At 37.3% G+C, this 26,429-nt stretch overlaps 14 protein-coding genes across 14 annotated transcripts; 8 read left to right on the forward strand and 6 right to left on the reverse strand.

The window, feature by feature from the left end:
- Positions 1-135: 135 nt before the first annotated feature.
- SOCG_02092 (fasciclin domain-containing protein) lies at positions 136-2,769 on the reverse strand. The gene has a single exon (XM_013160586.1). It carries the CDS (start codon positions 2,736-2,738, stop codon positions 525-527), a length of 2,214 nt encoding a protein of 737 aa, XP_013016040.1. The 5' UTR covers positions 2,739-2,769; the 3' UTR covers positions 136-524.
- A 613-nt stretch (positions 2,770-3,382) lies between these two features.
- On the forward strand, positions 3,383-4,438 carry SOCG_02093 (DNA-directed RNA polymerase I and III subunit Rpc19). Its single transcript, XM_013160587.1, has 4 exons — positions 3,383-3,549; positions 3,658-3,755; positions 3,807-3,883; positions 4,017-4,438. The coding sequence occupies exons 1-4, from the start codon at positions 3,478-3,480 to the stop codon at positions 4,142-4,144; spliced, it is 375 nt and encodes a 124-aa protein (XP_013016041.1). The 5' UTR covers positions 3,383-3,477; the 3' UTR covers positions 4,145-4,438.
- Positions 4,375-5,528, forward strand: SOCG_02094 (CAA Xprenyl protease). The gene is made up of 2 exons (XM_013160588.1): positions 4,375-4,963; positions 5,017-5,528. The coding sequence occupies exons 1-2, from the start codon at positions 4,601-4,603 to the stop codon at positions 5,425-5,427; spliced, it is 774 nt and encodes a 257-aa protein (XP_013016042.1). The 5' UTR covers positions 4,375-4,600; the 3' UTR covers positions 5,428-5,528.
- SOCG_02095 (DNA replication factor C complex subunit Rfc4) lies at positions 5,224-6,936 on the reverse strand. Its single transcript, XM_013160589.1, has 3 exons — positions 6,615-6,936; positions 6,376-6,487; positions 5,224-6,336 (listed from the first exon to the last, which is right to left on the reverse strand). The coding sequence occupies exons 1-3, from the start codon at positions 6,677-6,679 to the stop codon at positions 5,488-5,490; spliced, it is 1,026 nt and encodes a 341-aa protein (XP_013016043.1). The 5' UTR covers positions 6,680-6,936; the 3' UTR covers positions 5,224-5,487.
- Positions 6,937-7,083: 147 nt separating this feature from the next.
- SOCG_02096 (MCM binding protein) lies at positions 7,084-8,885 on the forward strand. Its single transcript, XM_013160590.1, has 2 exons — positions 7,084-7,348; positions 7,398-8,885. The coding sequence occupies exons 1-2, from the start codon at positions 7,184-7,186 to the stop codon at positions 8,745-8,747; spliced, it is 1,515 nt and encodes a 504-aa protein (XP_013016044.1). The 5' UTR covers positions 7,084-7,183; the 3' UTR covers positions 8,748-8,885.
- A 47-nt stretch (positions 8,886-8,932) lies between these two features.
- SOCG_02097 (SUMO E3 ligase Pli1) lies at positions 8,933-12,353 on the forward strand. Its single transcript, XM_013160591.1, has 2 exons — positions 8,933-9,139; positions 9,188-12,353. The coding sequence occupies exons 1-2, from the start codon at positions 9,107-9,109 to the stop codon at positions 11,363-11,365; spliced, it is 2,211 nt and encodes a 736-aa protein (XP_013016045.1). The 5' UTR covers positions 8,933-9,106; the 3' UTR covers positions 11,366-12,353.
- On the reverse strand, positions 11,452-12,033 carry SOCG_02098 (60S ribosomal protein L28/L44). The gene has a single exon (XM_013160592.1). The coding sequence runs from the start codon at positions 11,977-11,979 to the stop codon at positions 11,575-11,577; it is 405 nt and encodes a 134-aa protein (XP_013016046.1). The 5' UTR covers positions 11,980-12,033; the 3' UTR covers positions 11,452-11,574.
- Positions 12,354-12,584: 231 nt separating the features above from the next.
- SOCG_02099 (uncharacterized protein) lies at positions 12,585-13,735 on the forward strand. The gene has a single exon (XM_013160593.1). The coding sequence runs from the start codon at positions 12,943-12,945 to the stop codon at positions 13,315-13,317; it is 375 nt and encodes a 124-aa protein (XP_013016047.1). The 5' UTR covers positions 12,585-12,942; the 3' UTR covers positions 13,318-13,735.
- Positions 13,736-13,833: 98 nt separating this feature from the next.
- On the forward strand, positions 13,834-17,310 carry SOCG_02100 (ENTH/VHS domain-containing protein). The gene has a single exon (XM_013160594.1). It carries the CDS (start codon positions 14,242-14,244, stop codon positions 16,984-16,986), a length of 2,745 nt encoding a protein of 914 aa, XP_013016048.1. The 5' UTR covers positions 13,834-14,241; the 3' UTR covers positions 16,987-17,310.
- Positions 17,311-17,322: 12 nt separating this feature from the next.
- Positions 17,323-19,793, forward strand: SOCG_02101 (uncharacterized protein). Its single transcript, XM_013160595.1, has 3 exons — positions 17,323-17,935; positions 18,003-18,406; positions 18,448-19,793. Exons 1-3 carry the CDS (start codon positions 17,602-17,604, stop codon positions 19,609-19,611), a joined length of 1,902 nt encoding a protein of 633 aa, XP_013016049.1. The 5' UTR covers positions 17,323-17,601; the 3' UTR covers positions 19,612-19,793.
- A 24-nt stretch (positions 19,794-19,817) lies between these two features.
- SOCG_02102 (rRNA methyltransferase Spb1) lies at positions 19,818-22,638 on the forward strand. The gene is made up of 3 exons (XM_013160596.1): positions 19,818-19,909; positions 19,950-19,982; positions 20,082-22,638. Exons 1-3 carry the CDS (start codon positions 19,879-19,881, stop codon positions 22,421-22,423), a joined length of 2,406 nt encoding a protein of 801 aa, XP_013016050.1. The 5' UTR covers positions 19,818-19,878; the 3' UTR covers positions 22,424-22,638.
- A 25-nt stretch (positions 22,639-22,663) lies between these two features.
- SOCG_02103 (ubiquinone biosynthesis protein Coq4) lies at positions 22,664-23,668 on the reverse strand (the record flags this gene model as incomplete). The annotated part of the gene is made up of 4 exons (XM_013160597.1): positions 22,664-22,898; positions 22,950-23,301; positions 23,432-23,536; positions 23,596-23,668. The coding sequence occupies 4 exons, from the start codon at positions 23,666-23,668 to the stop codon at positions 22,664-22,666; spliced, it is 765 nt and encodes a 254-aa protein (XP_013016051.1).
- A 232-nt stretch (positions 23,669-23,900) lies between these two features.
- On the reverse strand, positions 23,901-24,946 carry SOCG_02104 (COP9/signalosome complex subunit Csn5; the record flags this gene model as incomplete). Its single annotated transcript, XM_013160598.1, has 3 exons — positions 23,901-24,074; positions 24,141-24,786; positions 24,861-24,946. The coding sequence occupies 3 exons, from the start codon at positions 24,944-24,946 to the stop codon at positions 23,901-23,903; spliced, it is 906 nt and encodes a 301-aa protein (XP_013016052.1).
- A 1,046-nt stretch (positions 24,947-25,992) lies between these two features.
- SOCG_02105 (uncharacterized protein) lies at positions 25,993-26,226 on the reverse strand (the record flags this gene model as incomplete). Its single annotated transcript, XM_013160599.1, has 1 exon — positions 25,993-26,226. One exon carries the CDS (start codon positions 26,224-26,226, stop codon positions 25,993-25,995), a length of 234 nt encoding a protein of 77 aa, XP_013016053.1.
- Positions 26,227-26,429: the final 203 nt, after the last annotated feature.

Raw genomic sequence — 26,429 nt, forward strand, 5'->3', positions numbered from 1 at the left:
AAATTGTATGTCGAGGATAAATCGATGGTAGGATTTATGGTTGAGAATAATGATATGGTCAATTGAATTAGAATAATCTCAAGTTGAATACTTTTTAGTACAGACGGAAAATTGATATTCATTCCTAGAATGTACCTGAGGATTTTCAGTCTTGATACCTACTGTGGAAGATGAATATGCTAAGAATCCATTGAAAGTAAATAGCGAAAAATATTTCATAATTTATGATGCGTTTGTAATTCCAGTTATTTTGTACTAAACATACATCGTATAGCCACCTTATAGTTATTTACAAACACTGGTCGTTTCATAACAGGAGTTAATAATTTCTGCGAATATATGTTATCATCGTATCATGAATCCGAAATGAGTGGAGAAAGCATTATACTCAATTCAACGAGAACTTCATTTTTTATTGTCATTAGAATCTTTCATGAAAGGGTAGTTATGTTTCCATAATTCCCCAGATATTGACTGTCATTAGCTGAACATCATGTATAATATACAGATCCTTAAGGGATATTTTAAACAGAACGAGCAGGACTTCCAGGACGAGGAAGGGATGGTGCTCTGCTAGCTGGCATCAACAAAGGCTCTCTTTCTGATGCCCATAATTTCTGTTGATAGATTCTGTAAGTTTTATAACCACTAACAGAAAACACGGAGGCAGTAAAGAAACCAAGGAGAGAAACTCCAAATGTTCTCCAGCTTGCGTTTCGCCTTGTAGGAATTGGAGACTTCACGAAGTAGACATTGCCGCAACTAGAGAAACCGCTATCTTCTATATGTACCCACGGTCCATTATCTACTGACAAAAGAGAATCGTGAATAACAAATGATTTCTTCGTGGTGTCAATGATGTGTCGATCAGCGAACGAAAAGTCCTTTGATTTGATATCCGAAGTGGATAGGGGAGGAACTACAATCGATAAACCCTGATCTAACGTGTCAGTTAGTCCTTGTTTGTCAATTAATTCTAAGAACTCTTTTCTTTCTCCAGCACTAATCATGCTGCGCTGGGAAACAGGAAAAGGAACGACTAATCTGTTCAAGATGTGAACGACACCTTCTTGGACCAACATGTCACGCGTTTGAACTTCGTAAGGAAGACCATTTATATAGATTATATCGTTATTCTCGGGACAGTTTTCTATCATAACACTTTTACCAGATATAGTCGTATAATTTCCAGAAGTCCAAGAATCCTCGCTTGACCCAAAATAATGTTTTCCTTGGAAAACATACTCAAGGAACAGATTTTGCATCATTTCCATATTATGCTCTAAGGCCTTTCGTATAAGTCCTAGCTTCATCCAAGCATCGTTTTCAATTAAAAACCAAGTACTATTCGGATCTTCTCCAAGACCAAGCGCAGCTAGATATCGGACACTCATAGATATTTCATCCAATAAAATGAGCTGAGAGAGTAATGGTCTGGGGGGTTCGATATCTTTTTCAAGAAGAAACAGACTTACATTGCCGATGGTCTCTCGATCTATAGAATGTGAGTCGAAATTAACGTATAATGCGCCTGTTGTATCCGTAGCTACTCTTATTAAAGCGTTGTGTTCATCGTGGCTTTTGGAATTCGTCTTCGCCAAATAATATTTATTTATATTAGGCATATAAAAGTTTTCCATTATATGATAATCGATATCAGAGCTTTCACGAAAAGCCCAATTGGTAGGTGCAAAGATACCTCTATGTGAAGATGTATCTATAGCTGCGTCCTCTCTTTTTTGAGAAATTTTTTCACTAAACCAGGTTGCTCCTAAGCCTATTAAATATTTTGCTGGTGTAAACACGATAACCTCAGGGTTTAGGAGATCTGGCAAAACGTGTATTGCACCATTGCGGGTGACTAAATCAAAGTTATAGGAAGGGGTGTCATTAAAATATAAGATTTTATTTGGCTTGTCGTATCGCATTGTCATGACAAATCCGTTTCTTAGAGTAAAATTCTTGGGCTCAACAACGTCATCAGCATACACTCGTTCATGGATGACTGAGTGTTGATTAAAGAGGGTCTTTACATCTTCAGTTGCATAAATAGAGTACATATAACTCAATTCTGTATTTGTAAACGTATTGATAAATACATCAGTCGTGGGAACGAACAAGGTAGTTGATTCATATTCACCAACCCAGGCAGAAGATAAGCGATAAAATATGCTGTACTCGCTTTCCGAACTAAGAATATCTAAAGCAGTTTGGGGAAGGCGAAGAAGCTGATCCACAACTTGAACAATGCCGCTGTCGGCTTGCCAATTGGGCCTAACAATGTAAACATCATTTACGAGATCAAAAGGATTATTCGATTCTCCTTTATGTGTAACTTTCAAAGCAATTGGTTGACCATCGGCTGCTTTGAACTCTGTAGCAAAGACTGTACGATTGAAATCCGTCGTATTCAGTATATGGTATGGCCATACAGGATCAACAGTATCATCATCAAATGCTTCGTTTAGAGGAGCAAAAAATGTCAATCCTTTATTTCGATTTAAGTAAGGAATAAACCGGTCACGCTGTAGATGCCTTATTAAAAGAAAAAAGTTCGGACTCGATGAAAGTAAATCAACAATTGACGTAGATTCACTATGCAATGCGTCCTGTACAGAAACTAAGGAAAATAATAAAAATATATATATGATATTGCTCCAAGACAACATCGCATCTCTTCGTGTTAATGACCGTGTGATGTTCAGGTTGGGTGTGTAGTAGAGGTGAATTGGGAACATCCCTAGGACATTTGTATAGCGGTTATCCGCAGTAAGGGGCTCTCTTATTGGATTTCTTTATTTATTTTTATTGACACTTCTATAAACATACAAGTTTAGTAAATGAGCGACAGAAATATTCAATTGCCCTACAAACAACATTTAGTCAATCAACAGCAAATGATTAGTTCGTATGACAAACAATTCCTTTCTTTCTTTTCAACTGGTATGCTTCTAAGCTTCACTTGCGTTTGCAATCTTTTAACATTCCAAAAAAGTATGTTTTCTTCTTCCTTCAGAAGAACGCTTGCAAGATCTAAGCGTTGAGGCTAGGTTTTAACTATATAAATCAATTGCCTGTAAGCTTGTAATATTTAGAAGAGATTTGAGGAATGTCTTTTATTCAATGATGATTTGGGTGTAATCAGTGTTCCAGAGTATTTATAACAGATAAATGTAGTTTCAAATAATTTACTAAAGCAAGAAAGAATTAGTTTTCTTTATTCTTATAAGCATGAAGAGCAGTGTACAGTTCTATGTTTTTTTATAATTAGGTGCATTTCTAGCAAGCAGTTTATTTACTAAAGTAATGAAATGAAATACACTATGTATTAGTAAAGCGTCAGTAAACCTTTTTAAAAACTGCGTTCCATTGCGTTACTGTTTCTTTTTCGAAATGAAAAACCTTGAAATTTACTCTTTCTTGGCATATTGCTACGCTTCTTTTCAAACGGCATTATAATTTAATTTTCTTTTAAAAATGGCAGCAATGACAGATGTTACAGACCCTACCTCCGTTGCTATGGAGTTGGGTAGCGAAAAGATCACAATTGTACGTGAATGAGGTTCTCTAGAAGCATTGAAAAAGCCTGGAGATGGTTCTAGACACCCATGAATTAAAGCGTATAAAACGTATGGTATACTAATGATTATTTACTAGTTGCCTGGACATTCCGCGGATTTTACGTCTGTGACATTTCAAGTTTTAAAAGAAGATCATACTCTAGGAAATTCTCTTCGCTATATGATCATGAAAAAGTAAGGAATGATATTCCAGTCAATTTGTACTAACAGTTTTTTCTTTATTAGCCCTGAGGTCGAATTCTGTGGTTATTCTATACCTCATCCATCAGAAGCCAAGATGAATCTTCGAATTCAGACACTTCGTAAGTTTTAAAGCAAAAAAGAAAAGAAATTTGAAAGAGAATGAGATGATGGAGGAGGGTTTCTTGTTATACTCACTCTTTTCAAGATATTTTCTCGATTATTTTCAAGCGTAACTAACCTTTTTCATTATAGCTAGCACAACCGCGGTTGAAGCACTCAAGAAGGGATTGGATGATTTAATGGATCTTTGCGATGTTGTTACAGACTCTTTTAATAAGGAGCTTCAAAACAAGGATCAATCTATGCAGATCGACGCTTAAGATTGCTTGCAAGCAACAAGCTCCTATGTTTCCTTTGAGGAAGATACTGAGGTAAAACATGCATTGGCTTCAAGTGCGTGTAGCAGTCTCCCTCATTGGACCAATCGTTTAGTTTTTGTCAAATATAATTTGGGATTTTGGTTGAAAGCGACTGTTTGGGAATTATTGTAGTTTTCTTCATTGCAACTTCTAAATATGAATATAAAATACACTTAGTATTATGAACCGATGGTTTTTTCTTTTCCGTAATCCGTCCGAACAGTATCAAACAAACCCATATCAAGTGATTTTTTTCATAAGGTATCTAGTATAGAATAAATATGTTGTATTTCTGGCTTTCATTGTTTTCTATTTCCCCTTTTCTAATTTATTACTATACAGCCGGTCCTTCTTACTACTAAAATACCTCTTCCTTGAACACCGGTGAACCGCAGACTTATAGAAAGACGCATCTTCATGGTTTATCCATTTCTTGTTTCTACTTGTTACACTTGCTTATATATTGGATCCCTATACATATTCGCGGTAGGAAGACCAAAGCCTGGTTTGGTTCGCAATGATCCAAATGTAGTTTTGACACGATGCATTGGAGTAATCATTGCATCTTTTTCATCCTATCTATTTACAAATTGGATATGTGGTGTCAATTTCTTTGCTTTTTTAAAATTTAGACAGACCGTAAAATGCCTGCTTCATGTAGGAATACTATTTTTGGGGCCATTATATCAGACAATCTTTATTGATAAAGTGTATAAGAACCTCCTAGAAACGGTGTCCTTTGAAATAAAAAATCCAGCAACTTGGCGGAACCTAGTTATTGTACGTGATCACTGGGATTGTTAATTCTTTACGGACACATACTAACTTACTAGGGACCTCTATCTGAAGAGGTAATGTTTCGTTGTTCCATAATTCCTTTATTCGAAAAAGCAAACTACTCTCAGAAAGAAACTATCCTCTCGGCTCCCCTTCTCTTTGGGTTTGCCCATTTTCATCATTCCTACGAGTTCTTACTCAGTTACCCCGGAGCATACGTAGTTGCAATGATACAGTTTCTGGTGCAATTTTTCTATACAACATTGTTTGGATGGTATAGCACTTATGTATTTCTAAACACTCATAGCATATGGCCTACCTTTCTAATTCACTCTTTTTGCAACTTCATGGGACTTCCGGTATTTTTCGGAAGACTTGGAACAACTTTTCAGACGACTATGTATTATACTTTACTCATCACTGGTCTCTTTCTTTTTGTCATTACCTGGAGTATGTTTTATTCGTAAAGTTGGATATTAAGTAAGTGCTAGTCCCAAATTTTTAGTTTGTAAACATAATGAAAGGATTTATATCTCAAACGCCCGTGGATTCATTTGCGATTTTGCTAGACGACAGACGAGTGCGCTTAATTGAAGCAACGTTTGCACTCCTCCCAAAACAATCATGTGCGTAGTTCCAATTTCTTTAAGCATCTCCAACCGGGTAAATTCCGGTATTTCATTCATTGTTTTCACAACACGAAACATGTTTGTAACAATATCCACTGCACTGTAACCAAGACCCCATACGTCTTTCAGCTTCGCCAATGCTGTATCTATGTCGCCAGAATGACAAGATTGAAGAATTGCATAGATGGCTACTGGGGAAGGCTGGTCTGCAACCCGAAAGACATTTTCACCGTTGACTAAGTCAAATCCCGAAACTGTGCTTTGTAAATTGTTGACAGCTTGACGCATATCACCTTCGGCAGTCATAATAAGTGCTGCCATACCATCATCTGTATAATTTACATTCTCCAACTTACATATTTCGAGCAAACGCTGCAAAACTTGTTGCTCTGTTAATCTCGAGTATCTCAAAATAGCACAACGGGATTGGATAGGCTCGATAATTTTGTTGGATTGATTGCAAGCTAGAGCAAATCTTGTTGTGTTGCTATAAATTTCCATTGTTCTTCGTAAAGCTTGCTGGGCACCTGCTGTCATACTATCTGCTTCATCGAGAATGATTATTTTATGACGACCTGGAGGAAGATTTACCTTCTTCTGAGCGAATCCTTTAATTTTGTTTCTAACAACGTCAATACCTCTTTCATCAGATGCATTTAACTCTAATACTCCTTCTCGACAGCCTGAACCCAAGAGCATATTGGCCAAGCACATGATGGAAGTAGTTTTACCAATTCCTGGCATCCCCTTTTACAAATTAGTTATAATGAAAAGTAAATAACATACAGAAATAATAAGATGAGGCATATTGCCATCTTTAGCTATTACTTTTAAACGATCGACTGTTTCTTCATTTCCAACCACATCATCAAGTACTACAGGTCTATACTTCTCAACCCTATATGTGTGAATTAGCTATTTGTCACCAAGAACATCTCGAACCATCGCACAATGATACGAAGCTGCCATTTGGATAGATTGACCATCGTAGTAGAACATGATGCGCTTCTTCCGTGCAAACTTACCAAGGTAATTCATATCGCACCGCATTTTTTAATCCTGAAGAAGTAGACATAACCGAATCACCCATTTTTAGGCACCGTCTATTTATGGGACTATGTAGTATTCGGTGGAGGGTGGACGCGCTCAAGTCTCAGCATTGAAATAGGATGTCAACTTTATTCGTAGCAAATGAAGAAGCAGAAAAGCGAGTATTTATTGTATACGCAAGGCATTATTTACTTGATTTGAATTACTGTTACATAAGCTTTTTCACAAATTGGGTAGTAGAGTTCCTTGCTTCACCAAAGGATCAAATTCACAGCATCAAGTTTTCAAATTTTTTTTTTCATTTTATTATTATAATATAAAAAGAAATATCTACTGATATTTAAAACATAAAATACATGAACAGGTTTATTTTTCTTCAATTCGCGTATTCTGAGCTTATTATATAAGCGAATCTACCTATAGCTTATAACTGTAAGAGTTTGAAAAGCAAGGGCAATAAAATGAACAATCTCAAAACGTATATCTTTCAAAACCACTAGGTCTCCCTTTTTCTCTCCATTTAAAATAACGGGACAAGGAGATCATGGTAGCCCAATTATCGGAAGTATTTTTAAAAGACCCACAATCGTATCTTCAAAAGATACAAGATGCCTCACTGTCAAATCCAGGTAAACCGGATCTCCAAGGTAGTTTAGGGATCGAAGAAGCGGTTTCTGATATATTTGCAAATAAATATGATTTACAAAAGGTATGTTATGGCTTTTAATCTGCTTCTAGACGGTATAACTAACGGTTAGATCCCATATTACCCCAATTGTAATATTAAGGAGCTAAAATCCGGACAATTGCTTCGGTTACAAGGAATGATTCAAGATACTAACTTTGGACATGAGTTTTTTGCAGGCGCAATTAAAATGAACGATCAATATTGGCGAGGATGCCGTTACATTCTCAGCTACAGTGAAGATGAATCCTTTGTGGATGAAAATAAAATAGCACTTGACGAGAGATACTCTTTGTTTTTAACTAATATACCTGGAGAACTGAGATCCAGCAAAGCGAATTCTTTAGAACCAAACGAAGAGAATGAATTGTATAAAGATCTTACCGCAAAGTACTCAAATAGAACACTAGCAAAGGAAGATTTTGGTTTCTGTGTGAAGTGTTATGGTGGAATGGAAACTCGTCTTCGTGTTTGTCAAGCAGTTGACATGCTTGGTATGTACGAAGAGCCAAGTGAATATTCTGATGGGCTCCCAATTCTTCATTTAATTACATTTGAAGATTTCAAGCAATCTCCCGTCACGTATCCATCTGAGGAAGAAGCTGGACATCTACGATTAAAACTGCTTACCCAATTTAACAAATTATTGGGGGATAATGTGGCGTCCGAATCGCTGCTGCTTTCTTTACTTTCCAACGTCGTTCATAGGGCTGACAGCTTTATTGTTGGGTCTTTTAGTTTAAACCTGACGAACTGCACATCAGAGCACGCGTCAAGGATTATAAGCCTTATCAAAACCTTGACTAAAAGAACGGTTGTACAAAAAATAGACGTCAATGAACTAAACAAGGAGCCACTTTATCCCAGAAGTGATGGGGACACTCTATCAATTGGTCGTTTGCAATTGGCACCAGGAACGTTATTGATATTAGATGAGACCGAACTTTCGAGCGGTACCTTAAATGATACAGGCGTCCGTAACGTCGCATTTTTATCCTATCTTCTTTCCCAACAAGAGATTACATTTGCCTATCCGTTTAGTAGTTACAACATACAGACAGATGTAAGAATTGTTGTCTTGAGTCATGGAAAGTCGATTTTGCCCGTGAATGCTGTCTACGCAAGCAAGTTCGACGAAACACTAATGTCAGTCGAGACATCGTTACCATCAGACGATATAGAAAGATTATCAAATTATCTTGACATGTGGACACGCACTGCTGATATACCAACGGATATGTTGGAGTTCATTCAATCCAACTATGTCCGTTCGAGGCGAGACGGTCTTCAGACAAACGAAAAAGTACTTTCTATTGAAATTAACTGTTCTCGTCTTTATGCAAAAAGCTTGGCCAGCAACTTTGTTTCAAGACAGCATTTCGAGCAAGCTTCCCGCTTAGTTGAGCAATGGACAATTTCTTAAAATCTGATTGAATTGAGAGGCTAATTCTATAGAGTCAAAACAGAAGTTTTTCTTAAGTAGAATCACTTTATTAATGTATATTATAATCTATTATTATGAGTTCAGTTTCTTATTTCTATTTTATTTTCTTTCCCCAAAACTTTAACGAGTAGCAATGACTGCGGTAAAATCTTTTCACTGACGAATGCCTTTTCAAAGTTCACCATCCAAACGTAGGTACTAGTTCGAGAAATTCATCCGAATTTGTCTTTCTTATACTAAATTTTGTATTTAAATTTTCTCAAGCATTTTATTCAGTTCATATTAATACTGTTGCATATGTGGATGGCAAGGAAGTTCAATTTCATTTCGGAAACTCAATGAACCAGGCAGATTTCTTGCAAGAGCTTCCAGTAAGTATAAAGTATATGCTTGTATTATTTTTACTAATATCTTATTAGCATGTATATAAACGGTTAGAATCTGGACTTATTATACCTCAGTTGAAGGATATTTTACGAGTTTTTGGACTACGGCTGTCAGGTACAAAACCCGAGCTTATTGCTCGAATCAAAGAGTTTGTTGAGAAAATTGCTATTAATAATGACATGAATACATGGAATTCACTAAAAAAAGCCGTTGATGGAGACATTGCTGGTGCTATTTGTACATTACAATCTAATCTTTCTCAAATTTATCCTCAGACTTTGGCTATCCCACCTCCTGTTAATAACCCTGGTAATAGATCTTATACTAGGCCGTTTGCTCCTATTGTCCATTCTCGGATCCGTTTCCGGAAAACACCATTTTATGATATACTGGAACCGTTTAATACTCCCTTTACTATACCGGCATGTGTTGGTGCCCGTAATACTGTATCGTTTTCTTTTCAGTTGACACCGATGGCCCTTTCAAAATTGCTAAGTAACCCAAAGGAATTCAGGGTATACTTTTTTTCGACGCCAACAGATACCATTGGTTTCGGTGAGTGTTTAATGGAGTATCCTACTCCTCAAATGGAGCTTCGCGCTAATAATCAAGTTGCGCATGCAAACTATCGTGGCTTGAAAGGAAGAAGTGGCACTACAAATCCAGCCGACATAACTGATTATATAACAAAATATGCTGGTCCTCCAGGAAATAATGTTGTTATTTATTACATGAATGCCACGAAAAGATATTCTGCTGTCGTTTCTCTTGTTAAAATGTACTCTGTTGATCATTTGATTGACGATATCAAATCTCGAAAAATCGAGACAAAAGAAAAGATTGTTGATCGTATAAAAAGTGAGAACGAAGATACCGATATTATCGCGACTTCTACAGATATTTCCTTAAAGTGCCCTCTGTCGTTTACTAGAATTTCATTACCAGTAAGATCTAGTTATTGCAAACATATTCAGTGCTTTGATGCCAGAGCATTTCTAGAAATGAACCAGCAAACTCCTTCATGGATGTGTCCTGTGTGTAATATACATATACGTTATCCTGATTTAGTTGTTGATGGATTTATGCAGCACATCCTGGAAAATAGCCCTAGCAACTCTGAGACAATTACTGTTGATCCTGTTGGAAATTGGAGTATGAATACTTTTGACGAAGAGAGTGAAAGTTCTGAAGAAGAGAATTCGCCGAAGGAACAGGTTATAGAGCTTAGCGACGAAGAGCGAAGTGCTGCACCTGAAAATACCAGTGAGCCTCCAATTGCACCGAAACGTAAGGCTTCACCTCCTTCTGCCGCTCCCACAAATAAGAAGAAACGAGAATCTCTGGTAATTGATCTTACCATTTCGGATGATGAAGAACCCGTGGCTTCTGCTTCTCCTACTATTTCAACAACAAACGAAACCGACAACTCTTTTTCAAAGCCAACATCGCCAAACCCTGCTCGGAAAGATGCTCACGTTCCGTCCTCGACTCCATCAGAAACTTTGATGCTACCACAGACTAGTGCCAACGGTATTTCTCAACGTTCGACACCTTCAAACACTACACCAGGCGTCTCTACTACATCAACTTTCCAGAGATCCTTCAACGGTTACGAACCTAATTATGCACCTGGAAGAAGTGCATATTCTAATAAACGTCCGACGGAATCGTTTCAAAGTTCTAGAGGGATAAGTTTTCCTCCCATTAGTACTCCTCCTAGACGTGGCTATCGTTTAGGAAGTTTACCGATTGATGACAGTCAGGCCTTATATCATCCTTCCATGTCATCGAGATCATCAACGGTGCATAATACTTCGCCAGGAGCGCAAACGGCCAGTGCTAGTGATCCTCCGAATATGCTTTTAAATGACTTAGTACTACCTCCGATGGGGATGGATCGCGCCAACAGCTCACCATCTGTCAGGCCGAATACCAGGGAGCCACAGTTGTCAAACAGTTATACACCCAATCGGCAAATGCTTTACAATAACATTCCAACCCGACCACCTTTCACGATCCCGGAATCTGATCGTGATCTTCTTAGTTATGATGATATACAAGGTAGACAAGTGCTAAACTTACCTCAAATTCAAGAAACACAACAGAGACCTCCGCAGACGGCTGGACCGCTGTGGAATGAAGAGGAAGATAACCGAATCAATTGGGATTCAGAATTTCATACTACCTTCCCATTTAATAATCCTACTTAAATTTACCAAGATGGAATTGTCAAATGTTAGGTACGGCGTTGTGTATGAAAAAAATGAAACGTATTTAGAATATGGGAAATGATAATGGGAATTTCATATAAAAATATTAAAAGTGAACAATTATTCTGCTACTCTATAAGGTACAAATAACTGAACAAATACAGGTAAATAAGCATGAACTCAGATTTTATTTTCTACAACCACCACATTTAAGCAGAGTTCTTCTTAGGGCGTTGAGAGGCAAGAATAGCAGAAGAACGAGCAATAGCAACGTTCAAAAGGTCAGGACGGTAACCAGTCTTGCCAACGCGGCCAGCAACGCTCTTGTAGGTCTTACGAGAAGACTTGTTAGCAATAACATCAGTGCGGAAAAGCTTGGCGGGCTTTTGAGCGTTCTTGGGGTTGGTCTTGGTGACCATAACAACACCACGAGGGCTGTTAGCGTTGATACCAACGGCACGGTCGCTGCTAAGACCGGAGTAACGTTGAGCGTTCTTTCCGGTAGCGTTGAAGGGCTCACGGTTGAATTGGATGCCGCCGAATTCAGAACGCTTAACGAGGAAGCGGTTGTTTTCACGGATAACTTGCCAGATGAGATCGTTGCTAACAGACATGGTGTGAGTGCTTGACAAGTTTCACTATTGACGCATGAAACATTTAGTTTTGTGTGACTGTCTTTTGGGTCCACCAGAAAGTTTAGGGCTGTGTTTTATGGTTTGGCAACACGCGCTGAAATACATTAAAAGATATAGGGAAACTAAAATTATACACGCTAAACAGTAAACAAACCAGTGCTATGAGGTGTAGGACGAATGCATATTTTTTCATTACTGAAACAATTTTAGAAGTTATTCTTTAAGGAAAAGAGTACTTTTGTTTATTATGGAGAGCTTTTTTTCTCTCGCATCTAATTTAGTCAAAGATTTGAAAGGTGAAACAAAAGCACATCTAAGAGTCATTTTATACAAGGCTTTCATTTAAAGGACGGTTGTTTTCTTATATTAAATTCATTAAGAACTTGTATTGTCTTTATAATTGTGTTGGAATCCTTATGAACTACAACTCTTCTGCAAGTTAATTAGGAAAAAACAAAGAAATGGAAACAAGAATTTTTAGTTTAGTTTAAAATACAAACAAACAATAGAAATAATTTGTTATTAGAAACTTCCTTTTCGTTTTATTTTCATTATTTAAAGATACGACGACGACTTCCACGTAATCACATCCTACACCTGTGTATAGTCTAGTCTGTAAGTGTATATCCTGTGCATACTTAACCAGCGCTTATAAATATCGAGAGAGAACAAATTGATTTTATTTTGGTTCTTTTGTGATAGGGGAAGACTCTTCTTCTTTAAAACAAAATCTATTGTTAGTCACTTGCAATTCCTTGTCAACAAACGAATTGGAGGTTAGATTTGTTAGTAGTTAAAATTCATATTAGCTTCCTATCCTACATCCTAAGGAATTGTATTCTGAAATTGATCAAGTGGTTTGTTCCTGAAAGGGCGAACGGCTTGCTTGTCTTTACATGTGTAGGGAATACCGAGATATCATTCTAGTTGGTTTTTGTTGAGATGGCTAGTTTTCATTTATTAGCTTCCTACGCTACTATTATCCTCGCAATCATTGCAGGCATTACATATGCAACAAGGAGTATCTGGGGACCACGTTTGCACAGATTTCGATACTCGTCCGTGCACGATTCGTTTGAGTCTGATATTCAAAACGGATTAACGTCCAATTCTTTTGACCTATTCCAGAACGTGCTATCGCAGGATTCTCGGGCCGGCCTTGATGAGATATCCTCTAGGGAAATAAAGGGCATAATGAAGAAACAACAATGCTCGTTCGATCAAGCCCGTCTCATTTATCTTCGAGATACGATGAGTAAAAACAACATTGATCCCTCCGGACTTCCCCTAGACAGTAAGGCTATAACTAAGCTTTGAAGTGTTATAGGAATGAATATACAATCCATACAATGATTGTGTATAGTGGGGACGTTGTACTATGATTCAATATGCGGGTTCAACAACTTGGTTTATACATCCTCTATTGCTTTTTCTGCATGAGTTTTATTATCTCTTTTTAACGACATCTCATCATCTGTTCCCTTTTGGGGGTATGTTGTTTCAGTTTTGCTGATTCTCTCGCAATGTTTACATAGTTTTTCTTTTTACTCGACTTTATAATTTTACGTTTGGAGTAATACTCCGTCATGCTTTTTAATGAGAGAATACAAGGCACAAAACTGTATATTGAAAGCCTAGTCTTGTCAGAGTTGTCTTTGATCTGACTTTTGTTTATTAATGTACTGCGTTTTGTTTCACTATTTAAACTACGTTGTGTTATTCTCATTTTGTAATCGTCATATAGGATATTCTAACATATCGTATGTTCCAAGCGTAGCTTGTTTACGATGCTCGTACTAGTTGTTACTACCGCAACTTCATTACCCAAATTACTCCTATAGACATAAGAAGTCAATTGTTTAAGACATTGTTATACATATCCTTTTTCATATTTCTTTTGGGATTGCTTTCACTTTATTTGTTTTCGAGGGAACCTTTTCAAGCTTGTCGCACAGCACTCTTTTCCTTTTTGCGATTATAAGTTACCAAATTGTTCTCCTAAAAAACTTCTTTTGGAAGTTGATACGTATGCGTTTTAGAAAATTTGCATTTCGACTTAAGAAAACCGTAGTTTTATGGCGAACTGAACACTCGCGTTTCGTTCTTTAATTCTTCCAACTCCAACTGACTAAACAAGTTAGACAACTGTTAACATTATTATTTTTGTCTAAAGAGCGTCTTTGCTCAAATATCAGTGATTTATGCATTAATCGCTAGAGCCGGACAGAGACAAAGGGTGTTATGAGTATTCATACTTCGTCATTGCAAAATGATGAACGAGACACAAACATATCGTCTCCAATAGAAGAGAAATACTCCTTTTCTGCTTCACATCTCCCATTTCATCAACTTCAACGCGCTTCTGTCCGGTATCACAATGGTGATTACTCTTCTAATCCGCCTTTCTCTCCGAAACACCAGCGTCTTCATGTAAACCTGGATCCTTCAAATTCTCATGAGCCTCTTGCTGCTGCAAGGGCCAGCGTTTCCTCATCCAGCGAGCACTTACAGATCATAAACAGACGAAAAAATCAGTTTGGTGTATCAGCCTCCGATCGTTATAGCAAAAACCATAACTCTTTCTTGGAATCTTCTTCCAGAAAGTCAGGGTTTGTATCAAATGCTGCAGCGATAGCTGCATCCAGATTATCGTCTTCACAATCCTTGACGACACGAACATCTAGCAAGAGAACGCCTACCAAAGCCTTCCCTTTGACTTGGAGACAACATGAGAAGAAAACAATTACTTCACGTTCCGGAGTCAAGGATCCACTCGTCAACGCCAAAGTATTATCGAACTCTGTATCATCTACCGATCAAAAGATAGATGAAACTAAAAGTCAACAAAAGCCTATAGGATATACTGCGAACTCTCATTCTTTTTTGAATACTCAAGATACAACTGTGAAGAATAAACACCATATTAGGAAAACAACGATGTCTTCGGTGTCCAAATCATTGGATCACACTTCTGGAGCATCTAAATCCGCGTATAAATATCCAAAGCTAAACCTTGAGTTTGGTAAGAATGCGGAACTTTTTGGTGATAACACTAATTCTAATGAAGCAAGGAATGTTCTTCACCAATCAAACAATGATATAGAAAGCAAAGAAGGCAACCCCTTTTTGAATTCTTCTTTTGTCAGAAAAGCAGCTAAAATAAGCTCAACTATCTCTCGCTCTGAAAGTAACGATGATATGAATAAATCAAAAGACGAACGAAGTTTGTTAAATGCAAATATATTTCAGCGTTCAATGCACCGAAACCTAAATGAAAAAATTTTGCCTTCTAAAGCTGTGAATTCAGAAACGCAGGCTTCCAATGATCGATCTAGCAATAATTTAAATACTCTTTCTATACGGCCGTCAGTACGAAACGCTGCCGTGATAGCATCTAACACATTTCAAGGTTCGAAAGATTCTACGGGACATATTTCTCAATACAGTACTTTGCCACCAAAGGAACTTATTTCTAAAACGAAGGATATAGAAGTATCAAAATCTATGCCGTTTACTGCTTCCGTTGGAACTTTTCTTTCGTCTCCGATGAAAAGAATACAGCCGCAAAATCATAGTTCCATACCCAATACATTACCTTTAGCTGCTGCCCGAAAAATTGCAATGTCCGCCAAACATAGCTTACAAAGATTGAAGGATTCTCATTTTAATCGAAGTAATTCTTTATTTTTTGCATTTCACGCCGCTAGTCAAGTGTCTGGTGTCAATGTTGAAACAGCTTATAATAAAAGTACATCCCACTATAATTTTAATTCATCGGCTCATATTGCTGCGAATCAGGCTGTAAACGAAAAAAAGGACATCCCATTACGGCTAAGTTTGTCAAGCGATCCTACAACTACGGTTCCTATAACTACTCAGAATAAGGATGTTGCGGCACTTTTTGATACATCAATTCCTAACCGTTCTCCTCATGGTCATTCAAGTCCATTGTCTAATCGCCTGATTTCAACTAGCGAGGACGTCTTTTATGATGCTGCTGACGATGAAAATGCGCTAGATCCCTTCCCTACGGCTCTAGAAGCGTTATGTGATTCATCTCATAATACCGAGGAATCTTCAAAAACGCTTGCTGTTGGTGAAATTGATAGATTAGGCAATTATACCGATACTGAGAGTTCCGAGGAGAGGCCTTCGAATCTAACGGAAAAGGCTATTTCTACTTTCAAGAATTCACTTTTAAATTTTTCAAACGATACTGCCAAAGCACTGAAGTGGCGATTATCAGGTGTTTTACAACCCGAGAAAGTCGTTGCACCAAGTTTGTTCTATTTGCATCGTGAAGCCTTGGATTCTTCATCAGCAGTTCACGCAGCAGCTATTGCAGATCGGTCATTCCCTGTTATTCAGGAGAAACCACCGCCCTTAAAAACGAAAGCACTGAAGAAACCGTCACCCCATACGTTAAGGAGACCAAGTAGGAAGAAAAGGTTTTTTTCGAAACGAAGCAATGGAAGATTTAGAAATGCCAAAGTATCGAAGATTTCCAAGAACATCGACATTCCTCGCTTCGTTATTGATGAAAACCGACGAAAAGTCTATGAAGGTTTGTGGGCAGCAAATAAGGGATATCTTCTACGAGGCACTGATGTAGCCTATCCGGAAAATTATATTTGCGATATAGTAGTTCGCGAGCTATGGTCAAGATGTGGCGCTCCTACAAGTGTATTGGCTTACATTTATAGTCTTGTGGATCGAAGCCATATCCACATGCTAAACCGAGAGGAGTTTATAGTCGGTATGTTCCTAATAGATCAGTATCTTACTGGAAGAAAATTACCGCTAAAAGTACCTGACTCTGTTTGGATTAGTAGCAAAAGAATGGGAGAGATGCTTTGGCGTCTCGAACAGCTGCAAAAAAAAACGAGAACGAAAAAGAATCGTTTCAAAAGAAAAGTATATAAGGGCCTTAAGTGGGAAATTGGTTCGGACCATGAGGAAAAGGGTGAGGAAGGAACAGCTACATGATAAATTCTGCATAATTTGATGATTGTTTATGTTTAAACTAATATGGGGTTTCTAATAATTTTTCGTTCTTTCTATGGTAACAACCTAATCATGTATCACTTAAATTCTTCTTTTTCCTTTTGAAAAGTACAAGCGTTTGTGTGGTCTGTTTAATCGTCTATGGAAAATAGCATTCAAATAGTTTTCATTGCTTTAAGGAGGATCTATCGACAAAAAGAAACTCCAAGTTTACGTCTTCATGAATTTTTATTACTACTGTTTTAATACTAGATTTTCTTTCTTTTATTTATATATATCCCAATAGATTTTGATTTCTGTTTAAAACATTTCCATTATCGTAAATTTAAATCGTTAAGTTTGGTACGTTTATAGAGGTAATTTTTTCTAAATTTACAACGAGTTAACTTCTCTTTTTATTTGATTGTAAAAGAAAAAAAGAAAGAATTAATTAAAAAACAATACTTTATTTCGCTGACATTAATTTTGTTTGACTTCTGTTTTGTATATCGTTGCTTGCCAAGACTATAGCAGTAGTCATTTCGACAAATTCATTAAAGGTTGGGCTACGACTTTTACAAAGATGTTCTTTACACCCTTATAATATTAAAAAAGAATATGACTGATGATGAATTTCAACAGTCGCTTGAGAATTACTACCATGAGTTAAACCAACTTTCATCCGATCTTGATATCCCCTTCGATCTGACAATTTTTAGAAGTCTAATTCTAAATAAAATATCAGAACATTCTTCAGGACTGAAGAAAAATCTTCAGAATACAAGAACAAAATGTGACAAACTCTCCTCTCAGCTTCTTGAGCTTTACAAGTGCTTGGGAAAGACGCAGAGCTTTCAAAACGAATTGCCTTCAGAAAAACACTACCAGCGTCTAGTTTCCTTACATGCAAAGGTTCGAAAGGAATATGACAACAAGCTTCAGCTAGTAAAGGGTATGGATATTGGATGCTTTCATGTAACCGTAAATCAGGGTAAAGTTCTTTCTGCTAACTAAGATAGAAATAAGAAAAAAGCTATCGTATCATTTGTTTTGCCTTGGTGAGAATTCCGAAGAATTTTCTTTGAATAATTCTTTTGTGGATGTTTCGGATTCAAAAATTGAACATTTGAAACGTATACAAGAGAAAGTGGAAAAGAAATACCATTCAAGAAAAGAAAACTTGTTAAATAAGAAAAACGAGATTCTACCATTGGAAAAGTACGTCTCGACCAAATTCAAGATAGATACCAACAATTTATCAACTGGTTATTTGAAACGGATTAATGATTACAAAGGGAGATTGGAATTTTTGGCTCAAAGGAGAGAAAACACATCAAGCAGATTAAGTAATCGCTCAGATTCAAGGATAAGCATAAATTCTCCTGGTTCTAACGCAAGCTCGCCTGGTATAGCAAGTGAAAAGGTAAGGTTATCATCCTTTTTAATTTCTAATTAACTTTTTAGATAAAAAAAGAACCTTCAAGTCCTTCCTTGACTGTGAAGTACCGGGCAGAGTATGAATATTTATTGAGGCGTTATTTGCATCTTGCAAAATCGCTGTTTATTCCAAAAAAGGATTTGCTATTTATTGAAAATGATGAAAATAGGAAAAAGGTTGACATTCTCGAAATTCTGAATAAAATTAAGCAGGAAATTCACAGTTTAGAAGTAGAAACCCATCTCCGAGGTGAGCTCAATGCATTGATTCGAAAATATCTAGCTTTAGAAGCTAGATTATATAAAGAATCACAAACTGTTAGGAGTTCAACAGCTCCTACTTCAAAACCATTTACTCTCAAAAGGCTAAGAAAGGATTTTCAACTTACCCGTGCAAACTTGATCTATTCATTAAGAAATTGGGAAGAAGAAAATGAAAGAAAAATAATAGTTTTTGGAAAACCATTATCGGAAAGATTACAGTTCTATTCATTCCCCTTGCAGCGATCTCCTAGCAAAAGACAGAATGTTCCAAATGATGACCAAGATTTGTCCTCTCCTCGAACCAATTCATCTCAGCATGAACTGAAAGGGGATCCTATAAATGAAAGTGAAAAAAGTTCTTCTCGTCTCAAATATAATGCATCCCGTCCGAAAATAACAGGATCTGCAAAGAGATTTACGTATCCTTCTACGAGACCAGATTCAGAAAAGCTTTCTCTAGAAAAAGTTCCAAACAATACAACATTAAATCTTCCAGAGAGTGAAGATTCACCTGAACAAATTGACAAGAACAATTTGGATGTCGGAGATCTCGAAAGCCAGGTTGAAGCTCAGTATAACCACTTCATTTCAGCCAACAATATCAATGAGTCAACATCTATGCCTTCACCATCTGGCTCATTGCGAGAAATGATTAGACCTTATATTCCCCCAAAAGAAACTTTCACAGGCTCCAGTACGCCAGAGAATCACCTTCTAATGTCATCTACTAAGGACACTGACATCAATTCCTACTTTGGAAAGATGAGTAGTCATGAAGAAGATCGTCTCTGTAGACGATTGGATTCATTTTCTTTCTCTAAAGACGTAATTTCAAGGAAATTGAGAAACAATATCCATGGGCTACATTTCTCCACCCCGACTAAAGGTAATACTAAGGGCTTTATAGAAAAAGATGAGAAATTCTAAAATAATGATGTTTATTCAGTATTAGTATATTCTGTATGCCAAAAGAATTTAATGATCGATACTCTTAAATTAATGTCTTAACTTTTTTTCCTTTTTCCCTAGCAAAAAAACGTCAGAAAATTCATGAAATAACTAATTAAATAGTAATAAATTACACCAACTTACACATTATTTCCATATAAATTTGCTATAACCAATGTGTATAGATTTTCTGTATCAACTTTTGCCTCCTGTCCTTAACCATCTTACCTCCACCAAAGAAATAAAATGGGAAAAGTTCAAAAGAAGTCGGCGAAGGGTATATATTTTAATAATCTTTCTTTTCTAACATGTTATAGGACGTTTGGATAAGTGGTATAAGCTTGCCAAAGGTAAGAATTGCAAAGAATCGGTGTTGAACCATTAGTAATTATTGCGCTCAATACCGATTAGAGAATTACATTAGTTTCTTAATTACTAATATTAAATAGAGCAAGGGTATCGCTCCCGTGCTGCGTTCAAGTTGGTCCAATTGAACCAGAAGTTTAGTTTCTTAGAAAAAGCTAAAGTGGTCATCGACCTTTGCGCTGCTCCTGGTGGTTGGCTACAAGTAGCATCTAGAGCTTGCAAGCCTGGATCTTTACTTGTTGGTGTTGATTTGGCTCCTATCAGAGCTATTCCGAACTGCCAAACATTTGTAGAAGACATTACTTCTGACAAGTGCCGCTCACAATTACGAGGTATTTTGAAGACATGGAAAGCCGATGTAGTTTTGCATGATGGTGCTCCAAATGTTGGTGCCGCATGGTTACAAGATGCTTACGGTCAAGCGGAATTGGTATTGATGTCCATGAAACTTGCCTGTGAATTTTTGGTTCCCGGCGGTACATTCGTCACTAAAGTTTTCCGTTCCCGTGATTACAACAACCTTCTCTGGGTATTCAAACAACTCTTTAACAGAGTTGATGCTACTAAACCTCCTTCTTCGCGTAACGTGTCAGCAGAAATTTTTGTTGTATGCAGAGGTTATAAGGCTCCACAAAAATTGGATCCCCGTTTTACTGATCCCCGTGCTGTATTCGAAGAAGTTACAGAACCAACTCCTAACGTAGAGGCAAAGGTCTTTGAACCTGAGAAGAAAAAAAGAAACCGTGAAGGTTATGCTGACGATGACTACACACTTCACAAAACTGTGTCAGCATCAGAGTTCGTGTTAGGAAATGATCCAATTCAAATCTTAGGTACATCCGCGGAAATTGTCTTTCCTGAAGAAGATGAAGATTCTAAACGATTAAAAAACCTGGATATAACCGATGAGGATGTGCTGATCTACTGCTCTGATTTACAAGTCCTAGGAAAGAAAGACTTTCGCGATTTGCTGAAATGGCGACTTAGAGCTCGTAGTGAGCTGGGTCTAGGCAAACGCCCTGAAAATGAAGAAAAAACTGTTGTAGAAGAGATTCCCCAAGTTGACGAAGAAACACAAATGGATCAAGAATTACAACATTTGAATGAAGCTGAACGCGCTAAAGTGAAACGTGAGCGACGTAGGGCAAATAAACATAAACAAAAAGAAATCGTCAGAATGCAAATGGGAATGGAAGCCCCCATGGAGATTGGTATGGAACAAAGCGAAATGGGAGACGATAGCATGTTCGGATTATCTACTGCCGAAAAGCATGGCCTAAGTAAATTATCTGATGCCTCCACCCCGGAAATTGTTGCTACTGAAGAAGAGAATGAGGATTCGGAGGAAAGCGAAGAAGAATACGATAGTGAAGATGAGCAAGAACGCCTTGAAGCCGAGTTGGATTCTATGTATTCTCAGTACACTGTTAGGAAAGCAGAATCAGATGTTAAGTATAAAGTTAAACGATCTAGAGGAGATGTTGATGATGAAGAATGGGAAGGAATTCAGGAACCAACCAGTGACAACGAAGAAGACAAGTCGGAACAATTTTCAGAACGAGATGATGAGCGTCTTCTTACTTCTCTTAATAAGAATGAATCAGGTAAAAATGGTTTAAGTAAGAAAGCATCTCTATTTTTCGACCAAGACATTTTCGATGGTATAGGTGACGAAGACGATGCTGACAAGGAAATCGCTACCATGAATGCTGCTGCTAAAGAACAAAGATCAGCTCCAAAGGGAAATGAAGATGACAGTGACGGTGAGGAAAAAAGAAATCGAAAGGAAGAGATTGAGTTGGTTCCTTCTGTTGCCGCTGAAGAAAAAGAAGACGATTGGGATTCTGATTCTGACAATGAAGGCGAAAATGTTGACATCGTAACAGCCGAAGCAATGACCTTAGCACAAGATATTGCTTCTCATAGAAAGTCAAAATCTGATCTTATCGATGATGGTTACAACCGTTGGTCATTCCAGCCTAAGGAAGGACTTCCAGATTGGTTCCTTGATGAAGAAAATCATCACAACAAGCCCAATAAACCCATTACGAAAGAAGCCGTTATGGCTTTGCGCGAGAAAATGAAGACTATCAATGCTCGCCCTATCAAAAAGATCCTTGAAGCTCAGGGTCGTAAAAAGATGCGTACTATTAGACGTATGCAAAATGTTTCTAAGAAGGCTGAGGGTATCACTGAGAGTGGTGAAATGACTGAGAGTGAAAAATCTAAGGAGATTGCCCGCCTTATGAGCCGTGCAATGAAGTCGAAGCCCAAACAAAGGCCAGCACTTGTTGTTGCTAAGGGTGCTAACAAAGGTATCCGATCTCGTCCAAAGGGTGTCAAAGGTAAATACAAAATGGTGGATCCTCGTATGAAGAAGGAACTTCGTGCACAAAAACGTCTTGATAAGAAAAAACGTAAATAGACGGTTTTGTGTAGAAGTATGCTTTAGGATTATTAAAGGTATAGGTTTCATATAATTTTGGGTAATAGAACTATGGTTATATATATTTCAACTGAAGTTTAAAAATCTTTTTTATCTTATTATACATAAAGCTTTGACTTCACAAGTTCTTCATTAATATATTTATATGTAGTATTATGCAGATAAAGGACTATAGATGATTTTAAAATTACGAGCTTATATGTGACACTACCCGTAGCGTTAGCGCAAAGGAGGAGCTGCTTCAATTCCTATCCTTTTTCGGACTTCATTGATGTCTTTGGTGAGTTCTTTTTCCCAGTAAACATTAATCAGTGTTTTAGCCACAAGCCCATTACGAACAGCCCAAGGAATGTAGACTTTACGAAATGCTGCTATTTGGTTACAATTTAACCGAAGAGGACCGAACAAAGCCGATAGAGCACCGACGGGTAAACCCATGTTGATAAATTCGAGCCTAGAGCAGTTAGTATTTCAAAGTATCTTTGCTTAAAGACTGTACACATACCATTTTATAGCGAGTTCTCCTTCAATATTTGTAGGCATATGGCAAAGCGCATGATAGAAATCATGGCACTCGCGATATCTTTGCATAACATATGCTTCTTCTGGATCATCTACATATCGCGTAGGGGAACGAGTATCAGGGCTTACATGTTCTCTATCAATCCAGTCGACGTAAATACGTCCTAATGTATTTAATGGAAGCGTTCGTAAGAATGGAAGATTTAAGGACTTTGAAGTTATACGTGGTTTTTCCATCAAGATTTGACGGCCTACTTCATCAGCAAGCATTTGATTTAGTAAACGCCGTAAAAAAAACGGTTGACCAGATGAGTCTCCTAATATGGAAATCATGTCTTTGGTGTTTGGTTAGCATCGGTTAAGTAGTTAAAGAGACTCAATATAGTAAATTGTTTTCATTTAAGCGAAACATTTCAACTTTTTAAGCAAACAAGTGTGAAAGAATCGAGTCCAATGCAGCCTTACCTCCACGCCATGGTGCCTTCAATCCCATTATTGCAGAACCAGCAACCAAAAATATTCTCTGTAAAGGAGACAGTGGAACATGACCAGGATAATTTGGGGTTCTTTCTAATAAAATCCATGTGAATATTGTGATTTTTTTGTCAAAGAGCATAGAGCTGGCGTACCTGCCGACGTAAACAGTGAGCGACTGTAAGGCCTTGTTACGGCAAAATTCAAACGTTTTAGGAATATACTCATAATTCTTTAAAACAAAAGATCAAAATTTTAGAAACTTCAGTGTGAAATAAAGTAAATTGCCATTTAAAGAGGATAAGTTTAAAACACATGATTCTAAACTGATCTGTGATGTATTCGGGAGGTCCGCGGAAGAAAACGGCAAGGCCGCCCGAGTCAATCAATTGAGGTCAAAGTATAGCTCAAAATTAAAGTACATAAAAGCATATGAAAACAGGAATATGTAGAGAAAATGTTAGTTTTTGAATAAGCGATCTTGCAGCTCTAGCTGAGATAAGTATGAAGTGGCTTCCCGGTAATATGGTTTCATATGTTCAGAAGCATGAACAGTAGTTGCTGGATGTTTTACAGTTGCCTGTACAATTGATTCTAAAAGCGAATTTTCCGATCTTTTAAAAAACATAGGGTCCTTAAAACTGTTAGTGTATAGATTCGCATATGGCAATAATGCAGCAAAGGTTCATCAAGTGCATACCTCTATGATTGACGGACTGGATATGGTTTCGGACCATTTTTTCATTTTTAAGAATTCAGTAACCTTTTTTTCTGTTGGGGAATGAAAATATGTGATAGGTAAAGAATAATAAGCGTCGGCGTGAGCACCAGCGTCGGCAACTTTGGCGGAAGGTAGATTTTCGTAGAGGAACGCGTCTTTGTTTTTAAATGTAGATAACTTGTGTCTGTTCATATTTTCTGGATGAGTACGAAATGCACCAATGTCGACGTAATGTGATTCTAAAGAACGTTTAGGATCAATGACTATTGCAACAAATGGATCTTGAAAGCGCTGGTTTTGCTTTTGCGTCTCAACGTCAACGCCCGAGAGCCAGCAACCGTAATTTGGATGAGAATGGTACCAACCGATTACATTTTCGTAGCGATGAACCGACTTACACAAGGTTTGGTATTGGACACTATACTCATCGGCTTCTTCATGGGCATTCACACGAGTCTCCGTTCCTTTGACTGGAAGTGCAAATGCATCCAAGATGATTAACTTGTTGTCTTTTACTTTTCCTTGCACGTAGCCCATAACCTCTAATGGCATACCTTGCGACACGTGTCGCAGCATTTTTAAAAGGGCAACAGCATCAATGTGAACAGATTTGAAATAGAATGGACTACAATGGGTTAGTTGAATCTCTTTGGTGCATCGTTGAGATGGGAAATTATATGCAACATTGGTTAATCATACTCGTGTTTCCATGGCGCTTCGCGCAAAATTTTTCTTTCTTTTTCTTCATCAAATTGATATATATCCTTAAAAGAAGTATTGTCCATTGCAAGATATGGAGCTTTGGAGAAGACTTATGATTCGTAGGTTTCACTAGCTTGAGTAGTTGTCAAGAAAATATAAAAATTCGTAAATTGAATAAGATTATGTCAGAAGGAAATTTCTATTAAAAAAGAAAAGGAAAAAGGAAATAATTGTAAGTAGTAAATGCAATGATAAGGAAGTAAAAGGAATGAAATTGGGTTGTGAAACGGGTTCATGAGGATAGAGGATATATGACCGTATGGTTGAACATTCCTTGTTTCACAGGAACAGATACATCCCAGTGATGGATGGATTCAAGTTGTTAATTGAGTTTTATATTGTTTACATAGAGTGAAATGGGTGATACACAGTAACAAGGTATCCTATCCCATCGTAATCCCAAGTTCAGAGGGTGGTTCGGCTTAAAAAAGATAGCACCTGTTATAATTGGTAGCGATTGACAATGCAAGGTACTTTTAAAGGATAAAGCAAACTGGCCTAGTTTGCTGGGATATGAGAAGTTGAGAAACGAACACTTAGTTTTCTAAGGTTCCTTTCTAGCGTCTATAGAATGTGGTAAAAACATAAGTTTTTCTATGTTTACTAGTAATGGCTCATTATGCATTTCATATATGTGAAGTTTAGCCTAAGTGAATGGATAAAGAGGTAATGAAGGATTATTGAAGGCACAAAGAAGAATGCAGAAACAAACTAAAATAGATGATAAATAGTAAAAAAAAGAAAAAAGAAATAAAATATGCAAATTAAACAAGGAAACAGGAACAAAACAGTCATTACGAATTATGCACCATATACTCGCATCAGTGAGAGACGTAAGAATAGAACAACATATGAAATAATAGAACATAAAATACGGTAACCCAAACAAAATCAAGTAAAAGAAATTCATCCATGCAAATAATAAAAAAGTAGAAGGAGTCACAGAGTTCGCAAAGACTCATTTTAGACAAGAAAAGCGCAGAGTCGAACTAGGTGTAAAAATACAAAACATAGGAAGCGGGAGAGAAAGGAAGCAAAAATAAATAGTTGAAAAATGCAAGAAAAACTATCAAGAGAGATGAAGCCATAGCTGGGCGAATTCTTCGCGGTTGACTCTCCCGTTCGTACCAGCAATTTCGAGCATAAGCTGTAATTGGTCTTGAGTCAAGTCTTCCCCAAGCAAGGAACAGGAACGTTTTAAATCTTCAAAGTCTATGAAACCCTTATGGGTTACGTCGAAGAGGTCGAAGGCTTCTTCAGCTTCTTCGTCCATAACTACGTTCTTGGCGAGGGACGAAGACATTATGAACTTACAAGAGTAAAGATGTAAAATAAAAAAGCAAAAATGATTCCGGTTATAAATGCCAGAAAAAAGTGCAGCAAGCAAAGAACGGTGGAATGGTGTACCTAAAGGAGGACTGCTATTTCGTGGCTGCAACAGTCTGCAAAGAAAGAAATGAATATATTGTAAGCTAAGAAAAAGCAAACGAATGAATTGTACTAAAA

The sequence above is a fragment of the Schizosaccharomyces octosporus genome (assembly GCF_000150505.1).
Source record: "Schizosaccharomyces octosporus yFS286 unplaced genomic scaffold supercont6.1, whole genome shotgun sequence".
In the NCBI taxonomy this organism is placed as follows: Eukaryota; Fungi; Ascomycota; class Schizosaccharomycetes; order Schizosaccharomycetales; family Schizosaccharomycetaceae; genus Schizosaccharomyces; species Schizosaccharomyces octosporus.

Coding starts and splice junctions, on each gene's coding strand:
- SOCG_02092 (XM_013160586.1), bottom strand. CDS start 2,738: ATGTTCCCAATTCACCTCTACTACACACCCAACCTGAACATCACACGG.
- SOCG_02093 (XM_013160587.1), top strand. CDS start 3,478: ATGGCAGCAATGACAGATGTTACAGACCCTACCTCCGTTGCTATGGAG. Junction 3,756..3,806: donor CGCTATATGATCATGAAAAA/GTAAGGAATGAT, acceptor TTTCTTTATTAG/CCCTGAGGTCGAATTCTGTG. Junction 3,884..4,016: donor TCTTCGAATTCAGACACTTC/GTAAGTTTTAAA, acceptor TTTTCATTATAG/CTAGCACAACCGCGGTTGAA.
- SOCG_02094 (XM_013160588.1), top strand. CDS start 4,601: ATGGTTTATCCATTTCTTGTTTCTACTTGTTACACTTGCTTATATATT. Junction 4,964..5,016: donor CTTGGCGGAACCTAGTTATT/GTACGTGATCAC, acceptor CTAACTTACTAG/GGACCTCTATCTGAAGAGGT.
- SOCG_02095 (XM_013160589.1), bottom strand. CDS start 6,679: ATGGGTGATTCGGTTATGTCTACTTCTTCAGGATTAAAAAATGCGGTG. Junction 6,488..6,614: donor GTGCGATATGAATTACCTTG/GTAAGTTTGCAC, acceptor TCACACATATAG/GGTTGAGAAGTATAGACCTG. Junction 6,337..6,375: donor TGCCTCATCTTATTATTTCT/GTATGTTATTTA, acceptor AATTTGTAAAAG/GGGATGCCAGGAATTGGTAA.
- SOCG_02096 (XM_013160590.1), top strand. CDS start 7,184: ATGGTAGCCCAATTATCGGAAGTATTTTTAAAAGACCCACAATCGTAT. Junction 7,349..7,397: donor ATAAATATGATTTACAAAAG/GTATGTTATGGC, acceptor ACTAACGGTTAG/ATCCCATATTACCCCAATTG.
- SOCG_02097 (XM_013160591.1), top strand. CDS start 9,107: ATGAACCAGGCAGATTTCTTGCAAGAGCTTCCA. Junction 9,140..9,187: donor ATTTCTTGCAAGAGCTTCCA/GTAAGTATAAAG, acceptor ATATCTTATTAG/CATGTATATAAACGGTTAGA.
- SOCG_02098 (XM_013160592.1), bottom strand. CDS start 11,979: ATGTCTGTTAGCAACGATCTCATCTGGCAAGTTATCCGTGAAAACAAC.
- SOCG_02099 (XM_013160593.1), top strand. CDS start 12,943: ATGGCTAGTTTTCATTTATTAGCTTCCTACGCTACTATTATCCTCGCA.
- SOCG_02100 (XM_013160594.1), top strand. CDS start 14,242: ATGAGTATTCATACTTCGTCATTGCAAAATGATGAACGAGACACAAAC.
- SOCG_02101 (XM_013160595.1), top strand. CDS start 17,602: ATGACTGATGATGAATTTCAACAGTCGCTTGAGAATTACTACCATGAG. Junction 17,936..18,002: donor CAAGCTTCAGCTAGTAAAGG/GTATGGATATTG, acceptor TAACTAAGATAG/AAATAAGAAAAAAGCTATCG. Junction 18,407..18,447: donor CTGGTATAGCAAGTGAAAAG/GTAAGGTTATCA, acceptor TTAACTTTTTAG/ATAAAAAAAGAACCTTCAAG.
- SOCG_02102 (XM_013160596.1), top strand. CDS start 19,879: ATGGGAAAAGTTCAAAAGAAGTCGGCGAAGG. Junction 19,910..19,949: donor TCAAAAGAAGTCGGCGAAGG/GTATATATTTTA, acceptor AACATGTTATAG/GACGTTTGGATAAGTGGTAT. Junction 19,983..20,081: donor GTGGTATAAGCTTGCCAAAG/GTAAGAATTGCA, acceptor AATATTAAATAG/AGCAAGGGTATCGCTCCCGT.